Consider the following 14,505-nt stretch of genomic DNA (forward strand, 5'->3'; position numbering starts at 1 on the left):
AACTCTTTGGTCAACTGAACCATGGCCACAAGACCACTGTTCCTCTTGAGATTGAAAGAGCAGATTACCCAATTAAGAGTTTTGAAGATTGGCTCTATTTTTCTGGGCAGCAAGTGCCTCCTCTTTCTCAATGAGGTGAGTTTCTGTCTCTCTCTCTCCCATTGGGCCAGTTGCGGTGATAGCGGCCTGGCTGGACTTCAGCTGACTCTCGAGCTGGTGGCCTTGCTGGTTCAGTGGCTGAGTCAGTGGCTTTTTCAGACTTCAGCAGGCTCTCTATAGTTCCACCATGGAAGCCTGACTCACCTCAGCAGCTTGTTTGGAGGTTTCCAAGGTTGGGTCATCTCTAGATGCCTCTTGGTGTTCTTGCCCTCATTTTTCATGTTCTCCATGCAAGACTTCAGCTGTTCCGTGGTAGTCAGGGCCTCTTGTTTCTCACTGAGGAGAGCAGCCTGTTTCGTCTCAGGGTCACTCAGGTGGGATCTCAGCTGCTCCTTCACCTCAGGGTGAACAGCGGCTTTTGAAGGCCTGACGTCGTGGTCTCTTTTGCTCTGCCAGTCCTGGATAATGAACTCTAGGTGCTCCTCTGCCTTCCTCTGACAGGCTTTGAACACAGGGAGTCAGTATTTCTCTGCCACTCCTTGAGGCTGGACATCAAATCAGTCTGAAGGTCTGTGACTTGTACCTGGCAGAGTTCGGCAGCCTGCTGATGGAGAGCCTGCCGATGTTGAACTTCATCCAGCAGCATCTCCACCTCTAGACCCCTGCAGTGGTGGCTCCACTACTCTTTCTCCATCCGTCTATCCTTCTCCATCCTACCTCTACCAGCCTGGACTTCTTCAGTGGCTTCAAGTACAGGGACTCTCTTCCTCTCACAATCAGCCAGGGCTATCTGAAGCTCAGCCAGTTGTTTAGCCTTTCAGTCCCCTCCTTTTCCACTTCCACCCTGGCTCTCCCAACCCGGAGCTCATCAATGGCACCGTGCAGAACGGTTCTCTCCCTGTCACTCTCAGCTAAGGCTGAGTGGAGGTCATCTGTCTTCGCTTTTTCCATTTCCTATTTCCTTCCTATCTCAAGAGCCTTTGATATCTTCTCCTCAGCCCTGGCGCAGCTCATTGTCCTTCATCGGTTTCAAGGATCTCTCTGCTCCACCTTTGCCTGTTCAACTTTGACTTGAGCATATGTCTTGTCCACCACCAGTTTACAGTGATTGATGGTGGCTCTTATCTCCTGCAGCTCCCGTTTATCCTGGTCACACTCTTTCTTGAGCTACTTGATCTCCACAAGCAGCTCCTCAAACACTGATCCTCCACTGCAGTATTACCAGCAGGTCAAACTCCTTGTAGCCTTCTCTGCTGTCCTACCTTCTCACTCTGCTCCTCAGCCTCTTTCATTTTCTCCTTTAATGCCTTGTTCATCTTCCTCTCTTCTTTTTCTTCTCCAGGTTTTCTGATTAATGAAGTGCCATGTACTCTGATGATAACATAATAACGAATAATGTCATTAGCAACATGGCCAAAGAACTTCACAGGTTTCCATACTATCGAATGGAAAAGTAAAATGTTTTTGTGGTACTAATTCAATTACTTATTCATTCACGAGGAGCACCCCTCTCCTTTTTTGTTATTTTTTAGGAGAATCAGTATATCTTGGAAGATTGAGGTGTGTCTGATTTTGTATTTCGTTTTGAGTGTTTGGACACACACTGTTTCTTAATTATGAAACAATTTACATTTTTTGCACTACAGGACCCTTTGGGGTTCACAATCATTTGTCCATACAGGGCTGAACATAGATAGCCAAGGCTTATTAATTATTTATACAACTAACTAAGAAGCTCATAATCCAGCTGGTTTCACAGGATTTAGGAAATGACTGATTCCATGTCTGGGACACATTATATCAGGAAAGAGTTTCCACCCTGGACCAAACTATCAAACAGCGATGGCTGTGTGTGTGTCTTTGTGTGTGTGTGTGTGTGATGGTTAGCATCATATAGACAGAGTAGGTCCTGTTTGAAAGACAGCAAGGATAGTCAAAACTGCAAGTCAAACTGAAAACGTGCACCAATATGAACATAGTCACCTGAGAGCCAAAGTAATATTGATTATCAAAATAAACCTGAGGAATGAAATGGAGTACATACGATATAGAGATGCCTTTTTCCCCAAAACACACTAGTGCTGGAAAGTGAGTTTTGAAAGCCAGAAATCTCAGCACCTGACAAAGTCATTATTGAGTCATTGGTACTATTCAACCCCTGCCGATATATGGTCATTTTGTGCCATGGGAAAGTAAAAATGCACCTTTAATCATTGGCATCTAGAGTGTTGCCTAACAATATATCCTGTGTGTCATTACCTGGATACCCAGACAGTCTGTCATTGTGATAAATGAGAGAGTGTTATAGACAGTGTAATGAAAGGACAGTGTTGAGATGAGCTCTGAAAGGGGGCATCTTGCCAAGTTGATTCATAAAAGAAAGATGGAAGCTGTGTTGTGTTGCATGTGTTAACAAGTCCAAATGAGATTCAGTGCCGGCTATAACACAAGTAGTGAAATGTTTCATGACCTGGGCCAAGCCGAGCCTTTCAACGTATACTGTAAAATACTATATGGGTGTCTGTAGGAAAATCAACTACAGACTTAATTCACCTCACCTAATTACTGTGGTCACTAAAGAAACAGTGGCAATCTCGTTTCACCTTTCTCCTAGGCTGGGGAAACTGTAAAGTCTGTAAAGTTGGAATCTGTAAACTTTTTTTGTTTTCAAATTATTTTTGGCAACCACGCGGGTTCCGACCAAGCCTCCAATCAGGATTTCTCCTCCGTTTGTTGATCTGGTGTAAATGGACCTGCTATTCTGCTAGCCTTAGGAGATTTAGATGGTAAATCTGTGGTGCATTGACCGTGTCACACTGCCTCATAATCAGCATACGATCGAACAGTCTCTGCCACTTGGCAAGTCATTTAGAGTAGGTGTATAAATGTAATAAACACCAAAACAGGTGTAATTTCAAGTGCAGTGCTCTCGCTCAGATCTAAATTTTGAATGTTAATAATATAATAAATACAATTAGCATGTACTCCGAATAAGGAAGGCTGGTTGTGTGCTGCCACTACACTAGAGTGGCAATAATTGTGATAGCTAACATCCATTTGTTTCTGTTGAATAGACTTTCACTCATTGGTTTTGACACCTGCTTTGCTTGGTTTTGACACCTTTGACATGCTGCCTGTGCGTGGTTTTAAAATCATCTGTCAGTGTGTAAATGGAGGAAATGTATGTTCAGAGTTTTAAAGGATAACTAAAGGGGTTCCACAGTGATTATATTCAGTGATGAATATTAGGCCCAATCTTGTATACTATTTATATTAATGGCATTGCCTCTTCAGTGAATGCATCTTAAGTAAACCTGTATGCAGATGATGCAGTTTTGTACTGTCGCACTGTTTTGTATAATCAGCAGTTGAGAACCTACAACTTGATGCTCTTCAGAAGGCTCTTATGTGTTATTATCTTGTGTTGAATGCTGATAAAATAAAATTTAGGATGAGCTAGAAAACTTGACTATAGTTATGTCCAGATTTGTACTTTAAATGGTACTCATATTGAGTCTGTCCCTTATTATAAATATCTGGGCATCTGGTTTAATGATAAATTCACTTTAAATCCTATGTCGAAAATCTGGCCAAAACGTTTGTACAGAAACAGTCCTTGTAATGATGGAGTCATTATTTCTTTCTTTTCTGTATTATGGAAATGTAATATTTAGATATGCAGCTGTCTCCAACCTTAAAGCCCTTAATGCTCTCTACCACTCAGCTCACCTGGGGACAACTATAGCACTCATCATTGTATTTAATACAGAAAAGTGGGCAGGCCTTCTCCATGTAAGAAGAGACAAGCTTTGGTATTTGTTTATTAAGCTCTTGTCCGTTATGACATCACTACTGGAACCTACAATATCCATTCTGAATGGCTTGAGCTCCAGGGATCTTGGATTAGCTGGATTAGGACAGACTTCGTTTAAATTGAATTCCCCTCATACGTGGAATTAATTAGTGTATATTGAAGCTTGATACTCTGGTAACATTGGAGCATTTCAAGTATATGATTATGAATTTGGGTTTATTGAATGCAGAGATCTAAATAAAGGTGCTTGTAATATTGCCTTATTCCATGCTTGCATAATTCTGGTTATGAGTAGTCATGCTGGCGGTGGTCGATCACCTCAGTGTAGACAAGAGAAAAGTAAAAAATGTTGCTGTGTGACTGTAAAGAAGCAGAGTATCCATTCACAATAATGTCATTACATCTGGCACAAACGTCCACTTGGACTCAAGGATGAACTGATTAGAATTTGGTGGTCAAAGGTCAAAGGTCAAGGTCACTGTGACCTCACAAGACGTTTTTGGCCATAACTCAAGAATTCATATGCTAATTATGACAAAATTTCACACAAATGTCTAATAGGATAAAATGATGAAGTGATGACATTTTATATCCAAACGTTCAAAGGTCAACTTCACTGTGACATCATAATGTTTTGCTTACCACTGTAGCTGAGAAAACGATCTTGGGTCATTCTACAAAAACGGTGGAAGTGCTGTCACTTACTTTTGCAGACACCAAAATCCTTTAAGTTGACCTAATAATCACATTAATTATATATGTTCAATAAATAAAGACTGTCCTTGCAATGATAAAACAAAGTTTATTGGCGGAGGCATACAACCACGAGGCGGTTGTTTCTAGTTTTCCCCTAAAACGTAAGAGTAAGGGACGGAATACGGGGAAAGTGAATTTTGAAGGCCAGCAATCTCAGTAGCTGGCCAAGTAATCGATGAGTCATTGATATTGATCAGCATATCCATACCCGCCCCCGCCCCAGATATATTATGGTCATTTTGCACTATGGAAAAGTAAATATCTTATTTATTACACTTTTAATCATTGCCATAAGTGTTGCCTAACAATGTATGCTGTGTGCCATTACCTGGATACCCAGACAGTCTGTCGTCAAGTGTGTGTTTTCCAAATCAAACTAGTTGCCAAGTGCGTGTTCCCCAAATTACACTAGTCGTCAAATGTGTGTTCATCAAATCCAGCTGGTCATCAAGTGTGTTGTATGTGAAAACGTTGGTGAGGAGCAGCGAGGGTGAAGGGGAGTGTTTGTGTGATACAGTGTAATGCCTGGGCCAAATGGAGGGTAACACATACAGGCAGACCACTGAAGGGCCGTCCCATCTCTGATCTAAATTTATACTGGGGACAGTAACATAGTACAGCTGGTGACATCTACACACTCTGAATTGCACATGGGGTATACCTTTCAACCGGCAGCAGGGAGAATGTGTCAGATTTACTGCCTGAAATATGGATACCATATTGTATCTAATACCCAAATGTATTTAACAGACTCATGTAATAGTATATACAGTACTGTGCAAAAGTCTTAGGCACCCTATCTGTTTTATATAAATTTGGTCTTAGATGTTAATTTGTTTTTCTGCATTAGTGTGTCAGTAGACTGCTCTTTAGAGTATTTTTTTATATATAGAAACTTTTCATTTCATTATTTTTGAAAGCATCTTTGCTTTAAGGATTTTTTTTACATGTGCGTAAGACTTTTGCGAGTAGCCTACTGTATATATATCCTACTATAAAATGAGGAAAACTCTGTCCATCTGTTCTGCATCCATTTTGCTCCTCGATGGGTTGGCCAATCAATCTGAAACTGTACATGGGCATTGAGCGTTGGCATAGGCAGGGACTGATGAAGATGATTTTTCCATTTTCCCAAATTTATGCTGTTTATGCGCATTTTTGGCAAGTCTGCGCGGAGTTGTGGCGCACGCATCCCCGGGTATGGACTAGTACTTAGAATTCGGATGGCATGTTTTTGTGTATAATTCAACTTTAAAGTAAGAATCTGTGGCATTTTCATATAAATAAATGTCCGGTTTGTTACTGTATCTGATTGATAAAACTTTGATACAATCACAATTGTAAACTATATCCAGTTCATGAAAGCTTTTCCATTTGCTGTTCTAATCACCCGGTGCCTGGTAGCTCTTCCCTGGCGCACAGGAAGTGATGCGTTTTACGTTTCCGGTTTGTTTGGAATAAACAGAAGAAGAGCTGGGTAGTTAGCATGTGCAGCGATAGCCACCATGGCTGAACAGACAAAGAAAAGAGAAACTCAAACCGCATCACCAGAAAATCCAAAGGAAAAAGACGTCACAGTCCCGCCCACACTGCTTGATTGACAGGTGATCTCTGGGAAGAGCAGTGCAGAAACACCACAGCAATGAGCGCTGAGCACCAAAGATGGAGATTAATACCCCCACCCCCGACCCTGGAAAAAAGAAAAAAAAAAATCGCAGATTGCCACTTTAAGATATATACCTCTACCAGCCTGGGAACCTTCATTCCTGTGGAAAATCAGGAAAGCCAAGCAGCCAACTATCAAAGCTGCTGTAACAGTGACTCAGATTCAGCATTCCTCTCTGTGTTCCTTATAGTGGAAACTGCCACACACACACACACACACACACACACACACACATTTTTAGAGGGTTTATGGAGGAGCAGGGTGTTAGAGGGCAGCAGTGTGATTTCCATCCAGAGGAGGTTGGGCTGGAAACACAAACAGTGCCAGGGGAAACTCAACTCCCAACTACAGTAATATGATTCTATATAGACTCTCTTTTGTAAGGCAGAAGCAGCAAATCAGGAAGAAATTGAGAATTTATCTTAAGATACAATACAATTCAATGGGAGAAAAAAAAAAAAAAAGTGATTTGTTTTCCAGCACCTTACAGTCACTGAAATCGAAACCCAAACCCCTTAATTATATCCCTGAAATGTGCTTAATCTCTCCATTACATAAACATTAATTATCCATATAGCTCTAAAAAAGTAATGTTAGTATCATGGGTTTCTAAGGGATTTATTCATGGGTTGATTCACAGAGACACTTGTAATTAAGGGATTTTTCCTGCCTTTTGGGCAGTTTTACAGGATTATTAAGTGGAAATTAACGGAAAAGTTCCTGTCTCCCTGATTTTTTCATTAGATTAGAAAGGAAGGGGTGTGCTTAAGGAGGTTTTGATGGGACCCCCCCTCATGAATAACTCCCTTAAGGGGATTTTGCATGAATTAAGGGATGAATTCATGTAAATGAATGAAAATGTGAGGCTATTTTAAGGGATTAGTGAGGTTCGCAGAGCCTGTTGCATGTAATCTGTTACTCCCACAAGCCTGGTGTGTGTATAAGCTGCTGTTTGCAAAGTGGCAGCTTGTCACAGATGTTGTATGGTAAGCCTGGTTTATTTCTCACCATATCCTGGTTCTCCCGGTGGGGGCTGACATGCAACAAAGGTAGAAAAGTTGGCTTGGTTTATTTACGAGGTCGGCTGCTGAAAGCCTCTTCACTGAGGCTTTAGTGAAAGCCTGTCGCAGGTTTCATCACTACATTATTGTGGATCACACTACTCATACGCACCTCGCCCTATTAAATCCCGCTGTGTGTGTGTGTGTGTGTGTGTGTTGGGGGGAGAGACAGTAAGATAAATAGTGTATAGAGTCAGGGGGAGAGAGAGAGAGAGAGATCGAAAGACAAATGGGAGTTTCAGTGTTCCCAGAGGGCTCATTAAAGGGTGATTCCGCTCATTTAACGAGACCAGAGGAATGCGGCTCTGACACAGTTAATGGTTAGCTTCTTGGACTCGAAGCGAAGATCAGGATTCTCGCTGCTGAGCACATTTCATGCTCAACTCTCCTAACTGCTTCTTCACACTGTGAGCAAGCTGGTTGATGGGTCTCTCTGTTCTGACTCTGTTCTGATTGATTGCTTCTATGTAGCGGCCTGCAGCTCAGAGGTTTGAATCTCTGCCCGAACCCACTGCCCGGTCTCGTGGTCAGATATAACGTTTGTTTTTTTTGTTTTTTTTCGGTTTTTTTTATAATTGGCTTGGGTAGTAAGCTATTTGGTGTGATAATCAGAATGTTATATGTAGGCCCTGGATATACGTATATATATATATATATATATATATATATATATATATACTGTATGTATAGGCGTGCGCAAAGGCTGCTTGGGTTTGTTGAACCAACTGAAACAAGTTTCGCTTCTGTGTTGCGCTATTCATTAAGATCCTAATTCTGAACAGATTGCTGTCATTCAAATTTCTCTGTAATCCGCAAAGTCTAATTGTTAATTCCTTGTGTCAATTATGTTTTTATCACCAGTCAATCAAAGCTTACGATTTGAAATGTGTCAGGTTTTCTCTGCCTACGGCACCACTCGCTTTGCGAGTCCTTTGCGAGAGGAAGTAGGCTGTTCAGTAAGATCCCTCACGTAATTCTGAACAGATTTTTGTCATTCAAACAACTCGGAATTAGTTTACTTATAAACAGCCAACTTACTAAGAAAATATCGGTTTTAAACCGGGCTCGGGCCCATAAATGCAGCACACTAGAAATTATGGGATTTTTTTTTATGCCTTTTGTGGGTTATTAATGGAAAGTTTCTGTCTCCCTGAATTTTACATTACATTAGAAAGTAAGCAAACATGAAGGGGTGTTTAAAGTGGTTTAATGGGGTCTCCTCCATTAATAACTCCCTTAACTCATTTTAAGGGGATTTTGCATGAATTAAGAGGTGAATTCATGTAAATGTAAGGGTATTTTAAGGGATTACAGGTTTGTAGAGTGATGACAGTGAACAAGTTGATCTTATTTAATGTTTATTTGAGATGAAGTCTCTTTATTTTGACTGTACATCCATACATGAGAGAACTCCATGTCCTTCTCACTCCTCTCTCTCTTTCTCTCTCTCTCTCTCTCCTTCAGGTCACACTGGTCGCTTCATCAGAGCCGTACTCTGCACCAGTCTACTCTTTGTACTGGCTCACATCTGCTTCCAGACGGTCCTATACACCCATCCTCCTCTGGACGCCGCCCTGGGAGACAACTGTTCACAATGGGACACAATAACCAGGCATATAGGACTGTCCAGGTATGTAAGTGTGTGTGTGGTGTGGGTGTGGGTGTGGGTGTGTGTGTCGGTATTTGAATTCTGTGGAGAGAGGGAGACCAACAGAAAGTGTATGTTTTATTCTCCTCTAGGTCTCCTGTTTACCTTCTAGCTCATTTCTGATAAGACTTCATCAGATTTCTACTCTATTATAGAGCAAAACCAGTCCCCTAGTTCTTCAATAATAATAATAATAATAATAATAATAATAACTTTATTATTTATATAGCACTTTTCTTAACAATTGTTACAAATTGCTTAGACAAAGTAAAATGTGTCATGTAAAGAATAAAACATTAACATAAAAACAAAAGAAGGGCACTCGGAGAGCACAGACCTCCGCCAAGGTTCGCGCTATTATTGTTTGTTCGTGAGTCAGATCCGGATCCGCTCCAAAATTTAATGGGTTCTTCCTTGGCCCATGCTACACCCTTCCACCAAGTTTCATGAAAATTGGCGCAGTAGTTTTTCCCGTAATCCTGCTAACAGACAAACAAACAGACAAACAAACAAACAAACAAATGGCACCGAAAACATAACCTCCTTGGCGGAGGTAATAAATCCCAGGTTTTTGGCAGAGGGCTTGATATTAGTGACCAAGGTGTCAAGACCCTCCTGAAGCCCTGGAGTCATAATTGGAGAACCAAACAGAATAACTTCAGTCTTACCCTCGTTGAGTTTGAAAAAGTTTTGAGACATCCAGCACTTAATGTCCATTCGTTTTTCAGTGTGGCCAAGCTACTGGCATCGTTGGGGTTTATGGGAAGGTATAATTGTGTGTCATCTGCATAAAAGTGAAAAGAAATATTGTGTCTGCTAATTATGTTGCCTAACGGTAGCATATACAGTACTGTGCAAAACTCCTGTTAAAAAATCTGTAAAGCAAAGAGGCTTTCAAAAATAATGAAATCAAAAGTTTCTAAATCTAAAAAAAATTACTATAAAGAGCACTCTACTTACTACACTAATGCAGAATACACATCAAAGACAAAATTTATATAAAAAGTCTAGGGTGCCTAAGACTTTTGCACAGTACTGTATACAGAGAAGAGAATGGGACCCAGAATTGAACCTTGCGGTACCCCACAGTTGAGTTTGGCAGAGGAGGAGGTGAAACTGCCTAATGTGACCGAGAAATATCTATCAGAGAGATAAGACCTAAACCAGTCCAGAGCCAAGCCATTAATGCCAACAAATTTCAATTTTTCAAATAGATGATTGCCACTCATATACGTTGTCAATTGGATATATACAACTTTTTCTAGTATTTTATGCCGCTTTTCCACCGCATGGTACCAGCTCAACTCGCCTCTAGTCGACTTGACTCTACTCGCTTTTGGTAGTACCACTTGGTTTTCCAATGCAGATAGTACCCCCTTAATGTGGGTACTAGGTACCAGGTAATATGGTACCAGGTAATATGGTACCTGGTACCTGGTACTTGCCCAATGGAAAACCAAAAAAGGCGAGTAGCCGGTACCATGGAGAAGCGGCTTTAGAGAGAAATGAAAGTTTTGAGATTGGACGATAGTTGGTTAGAACTGCTGGATCAAGACCAGGTTTTTTTAAGAAGTGGTTGAATCATTGCATGTTTGAAATCAGGAGGAACTGAGCTTAAAGCCAGGGAATTGTTTATAATTGACAGAATAAAAGGGGAGATTGTTCCCATTACCTCTTTTAAGAGCCTTGCTGGTAAAACATCTGAGCAGCAGGTAGAGGCGTTCATATGAAACACTGCCTCTAGGAGCATTTGTGGGGATATCTGCTCAAAACAGCTGGGTGGACAGGGTTTAAGTCGAGGGTTGTGGGTGTAATGTTTTTCCTGATAGCATCTATTTTCTCTGAGAAGAAGATCAGAAACTTCTCGCACTGAGCTGGGGAAAGTTCAACAGTGGTTGGAGGGTTTAAAAGATGATCTATCGTATTAAAAAGAATTCTGGGGTTGCGGGAATTCACAGAAATGAGGTGAGAGAAGGTGAGTTATTAAAATGGCTGAGCTGGGGAAGAAAACATAGAAGGGCCCTAACACAGATTATTGATTGAGGGATGTTTGAGGGATTTAAATGATCTAAAACAGGAAAATTAAAAACGAGGCACATATGGTCAGATAACGGAAAGTCTATTTTCTCTATGTTCGTTTGAGTTCTGAGTTTAAAGTCAGAATTCTGACAGAATTCTGAGTTCTGAATTTATTCTCAGAATTTTGACTTTAAACTCAAAATTTTGACTTTATACTCAGAATTCATGTGGCCCTCATCCTCTTCCGTAAACACCAACTATCCACCACACTTTACAGTTTTTTACAATTGTTTATAAGCATTTCTCAATACTGAGTTAACTCACACAGGTAGCACAACAGCGCTCTAAGTGGACCAAACTGTGAATCATTATGCATTCAATGACCACAGTTTTCAAAATTCTTGAATTCATTTCTCATTCAAACTCAACCACCGGCATAACTCTATGTATCTGCAGCCCATTTTGCCCATGTTTACATACTCTTTTCACTTTTCAACATACAACTTGCAAGTGGACAGCAATTTGCTAAATCATAAATACTATATTGAAATATCTGAAATATATTCAACATCCTGAAAAAAATATATGATATAATGGTTGATTGAAGTTATGTAAAGGACACCAACCACAGCTGATTCCCATCTCAGTTGGAGACCTACCCAACTGTAAACTACATTGATTTTACTATATTACGGTATTGGAATTTTTGTTTCCATTACATTTCATTTTGTGTATTTTGTAATTACTGTATGCCAAAAAGCCCTGGCAAAAACAAAGCACACTGAAAAGCACACGTGACTCCCTGTAGCATATACTGTAGTCCATTCTATAAAAAGGTGCCATTCTGTTTTGTAAAGTGTGTAAAAAATAAAAAATAAAAATAAAATAAAAAATAAATCATTTATGCATTTCTTATACTCTCAATCAAAGAATTATGAGCTGATTTGATGTTGAGACATGCATGCGTACAACATACAGCCATATATACATAATACATGACACTACAGACAAATACATAACAGGATTTTAAAAAAAGAAAGAAAAAGCAGAAAAAAATTAGAAAAAATACCCCTGAGCCTTTAAGAAAATAGAGGACGTTTTTTTTCCATGTCTCTGTTGTTTCTTTATCATAATTCTCTAATCTTCTAGTTAATTAGTTGTAATTTTAAGATAGGATCAGACCAAACACGAATATAGCAAGAATCAATATGCAACAAACAAATTCAACATGTTAAGTAGAATGGGAAGTATGGGGAAAGTATGGATTGCAGCATTATTAGCGGGTGCAAGATAACAGCAGTAGAACTTGAGGCAAAGACAAATGAGTACAGAATATGTACAATATGAAAAATGTAAGATATAATAAGACATATACAAATAAAGGTCTTGTTGACTTACAGCCCTACTGTATGACCTCATGCTCTATTACTGCTATTGTGAAAGAGCCACACCCTGTTGGGAAATGTTTGCCCTGACTTACCTTTCCCTGTGTGTGTGTGTGTGTGTGTGTGTGTGTGTGTGTGTGTGTGTGTGTGTGTGTGTGTGTATCCCGCAGGCTTCCCCTGGACGATCCTTGGAGCGTGTTGCGTCTCCTCTGCCCCGACTTGGGTGTGTGTGTGGTTGCCTTGGTAACCACGGTCCTGTGCAGCAGATTGGTCAGGAACAGAGAGATGGTGGCTGCTGCCAACATCACATCGGTGAGTCTGTCTCTGTGTGTGTGTGTGTGTGTGTGTGTGTGTGTGTGACTGAAAGAATATGCTTACTCAGCTCAAATTGGGTGATCAAAGATAAGCTGCTTTTTCATCATAACTCCCTAATTGGTGCCTGCGGTTTCATCCCCTCAACAGTTTGAAGTGATACCTTGACGTTTTGAATTTCAACTTTTTTTTTTTTCCTTACCAAGCATGAAGTACAGTGTTAGGAAATCACATCAATTATGGCATGTTATTGTTTGTGGTATGATGAGTGATTGAGGGGAAGAGAAGAAAAGCACAGGTGCCGGCTTGCAGGTTAGGAACATAACAAGGGAGAAGCAGCACACTCGTAACTCCGATGCTAATAATGATAATCATAATGATAATAATAATAATGCCACAGTAATGACATCAGAGGGCAATCAGCATGAGGTAGAATGTCTAGAGAGGCCATTCATAACCATATCTCCATAGTATTCAAGGTTCAATAGAAGATTCAGAGTAGAAAAAACAATAGAAGAATATGAAAATGCAGTTAAGTAAATATAAAGAGAAGAAAGTAATAGGTCTACAACAGTAGAGGATTCAATAATACAGACCGACAAGAATTGCATTAAATGTTGCATCAAGAGCAGAGCAAAAATATCATCATACTTCATTAGTAATGCCTGTTAAGTCAGGGAGGGCATACCAATAGGAAATTAATCTATAACAATTTATCAGGAATAAGCCTATATGAAAAATCTAAAATATATATATGTAAGATATATAGGAAAGAAACTGACGGACAAAGAAAAATATTACACATTTTTATACTTGCTAGAAAAGCCATGTAGCCATCAAGCCTGTAGTATTTTCATTAGGTCCTTACTGGACTGCCATGTCTGTAGTATCTATGGGAGTAACCTTTACAGACCAGCTGATGCTCCTGCTGATGGAGTTACATTGAAAGATAAGTTTCTCCATTTCACATTTCTCTACAATTCATTTACTTGTGGAAGCGTTTGACTAGCTATTTTTTATTTATTTTTTTTCAAAATGTTAGCATATCCCTTTAAATAGAACATCATGGTAATATTGCCACAACAAGCTCACATCTCGAGACGTCTGGTCTGCTGACCTGATCTGGTCACAGGATGGATGATAAGACACACACACACACACACACACCCAAACACATAAAAAATAAGCAGCTTAAGGGAGTGCTTTCTCAGTTAGATGATGTTCTTGATAGTGCTTAACCCTATCAAAATGTTCTTGATAGGGTTAAGCACTATCAAGAACATCTTGATAGGGTTAACTGAGAAAACACTATCAAGATGGTCTTGGGAACTGATCACAGTGTGCTAACCTGGGATAGTGCCGCATTGCAAAATATTAAATAATCAAACTGATCAGTGTTTCATGTACTAGCTGTCGTTATGAAAATCACTCCAAGTTGTGTGATTCAACAAAAGAATTTCTCGTTGAATAAAATAAGCTGTGCAGTCTGTAAAGGACTTGGACTGAAATGGTTTTCTGTCATATTCCTGCTATGGGGGGAGGGCTAGGATCAACTAGTACCAGCTGCTCATTCCTCTGAAAAACACCATTCATTTTCCCATTGACAAATATAATGTAACTATGTTGTGTTTTTTCATTCATTCATTCATTCATTTATTTAAACTCGAAGAACCATTGAGGTTGCCCTCATTTACAATGATGTCCAGTTACAGACAAGTTAAAAGTTAAACATAAATAGGAGAAAA

The 14,505-nt window shown here is 40.0% G+C and overlaps 1 protein-coding gene across 1 annotated transcript in view; it reads left to right on the plus strand.

Annotated features, from left to right (window-relative positions):
* Positions 1 to 12,760, plus strand: part of LOC139666763 (piezo-type mechanosensitive ion channel component 1-like) — a gene marked incomplete at its 3' end in the record, with an annotated part of 52,563 nt that extends 39,803 nt beyond the window's left edge. Inside the window, exons 3-4 of the mRNA XM_071546082.1 lie at positions 8,861 to 9,026; positions 12,619 to 12,760. Coding sequence (XP_071402183.1) covers positions 8,861 to 9,026; positions 12,619 to 12,760 — 308 coding nt within the window. The remainder of the gene's footprint in view (positions 1 to 8,860; positions 9,027 to 12,618) is intronic.
* Positions 12,761 to 14,505: the final 1,745 nt, after the last annotated feature.

Source organism: Centroberyx affinis, unplaced genomic scaffold (genome assembly GCF_046629955.1).
Source record: "Centroberyx affinis isolate AG114_WGS23_722 - 3 ecotype Tasmania unplaced genomic scaffold, CSIRO-AGI_Caff_v1 ptg005119l_1, whole genome shotgun sequence".
Classification (NCBI taxonomy): Eukaryota; Metazoa; Chordata; class Actinopteri; order Beryciformes; family Berycidae; genus Centroberyx; species Centroberyx affinis.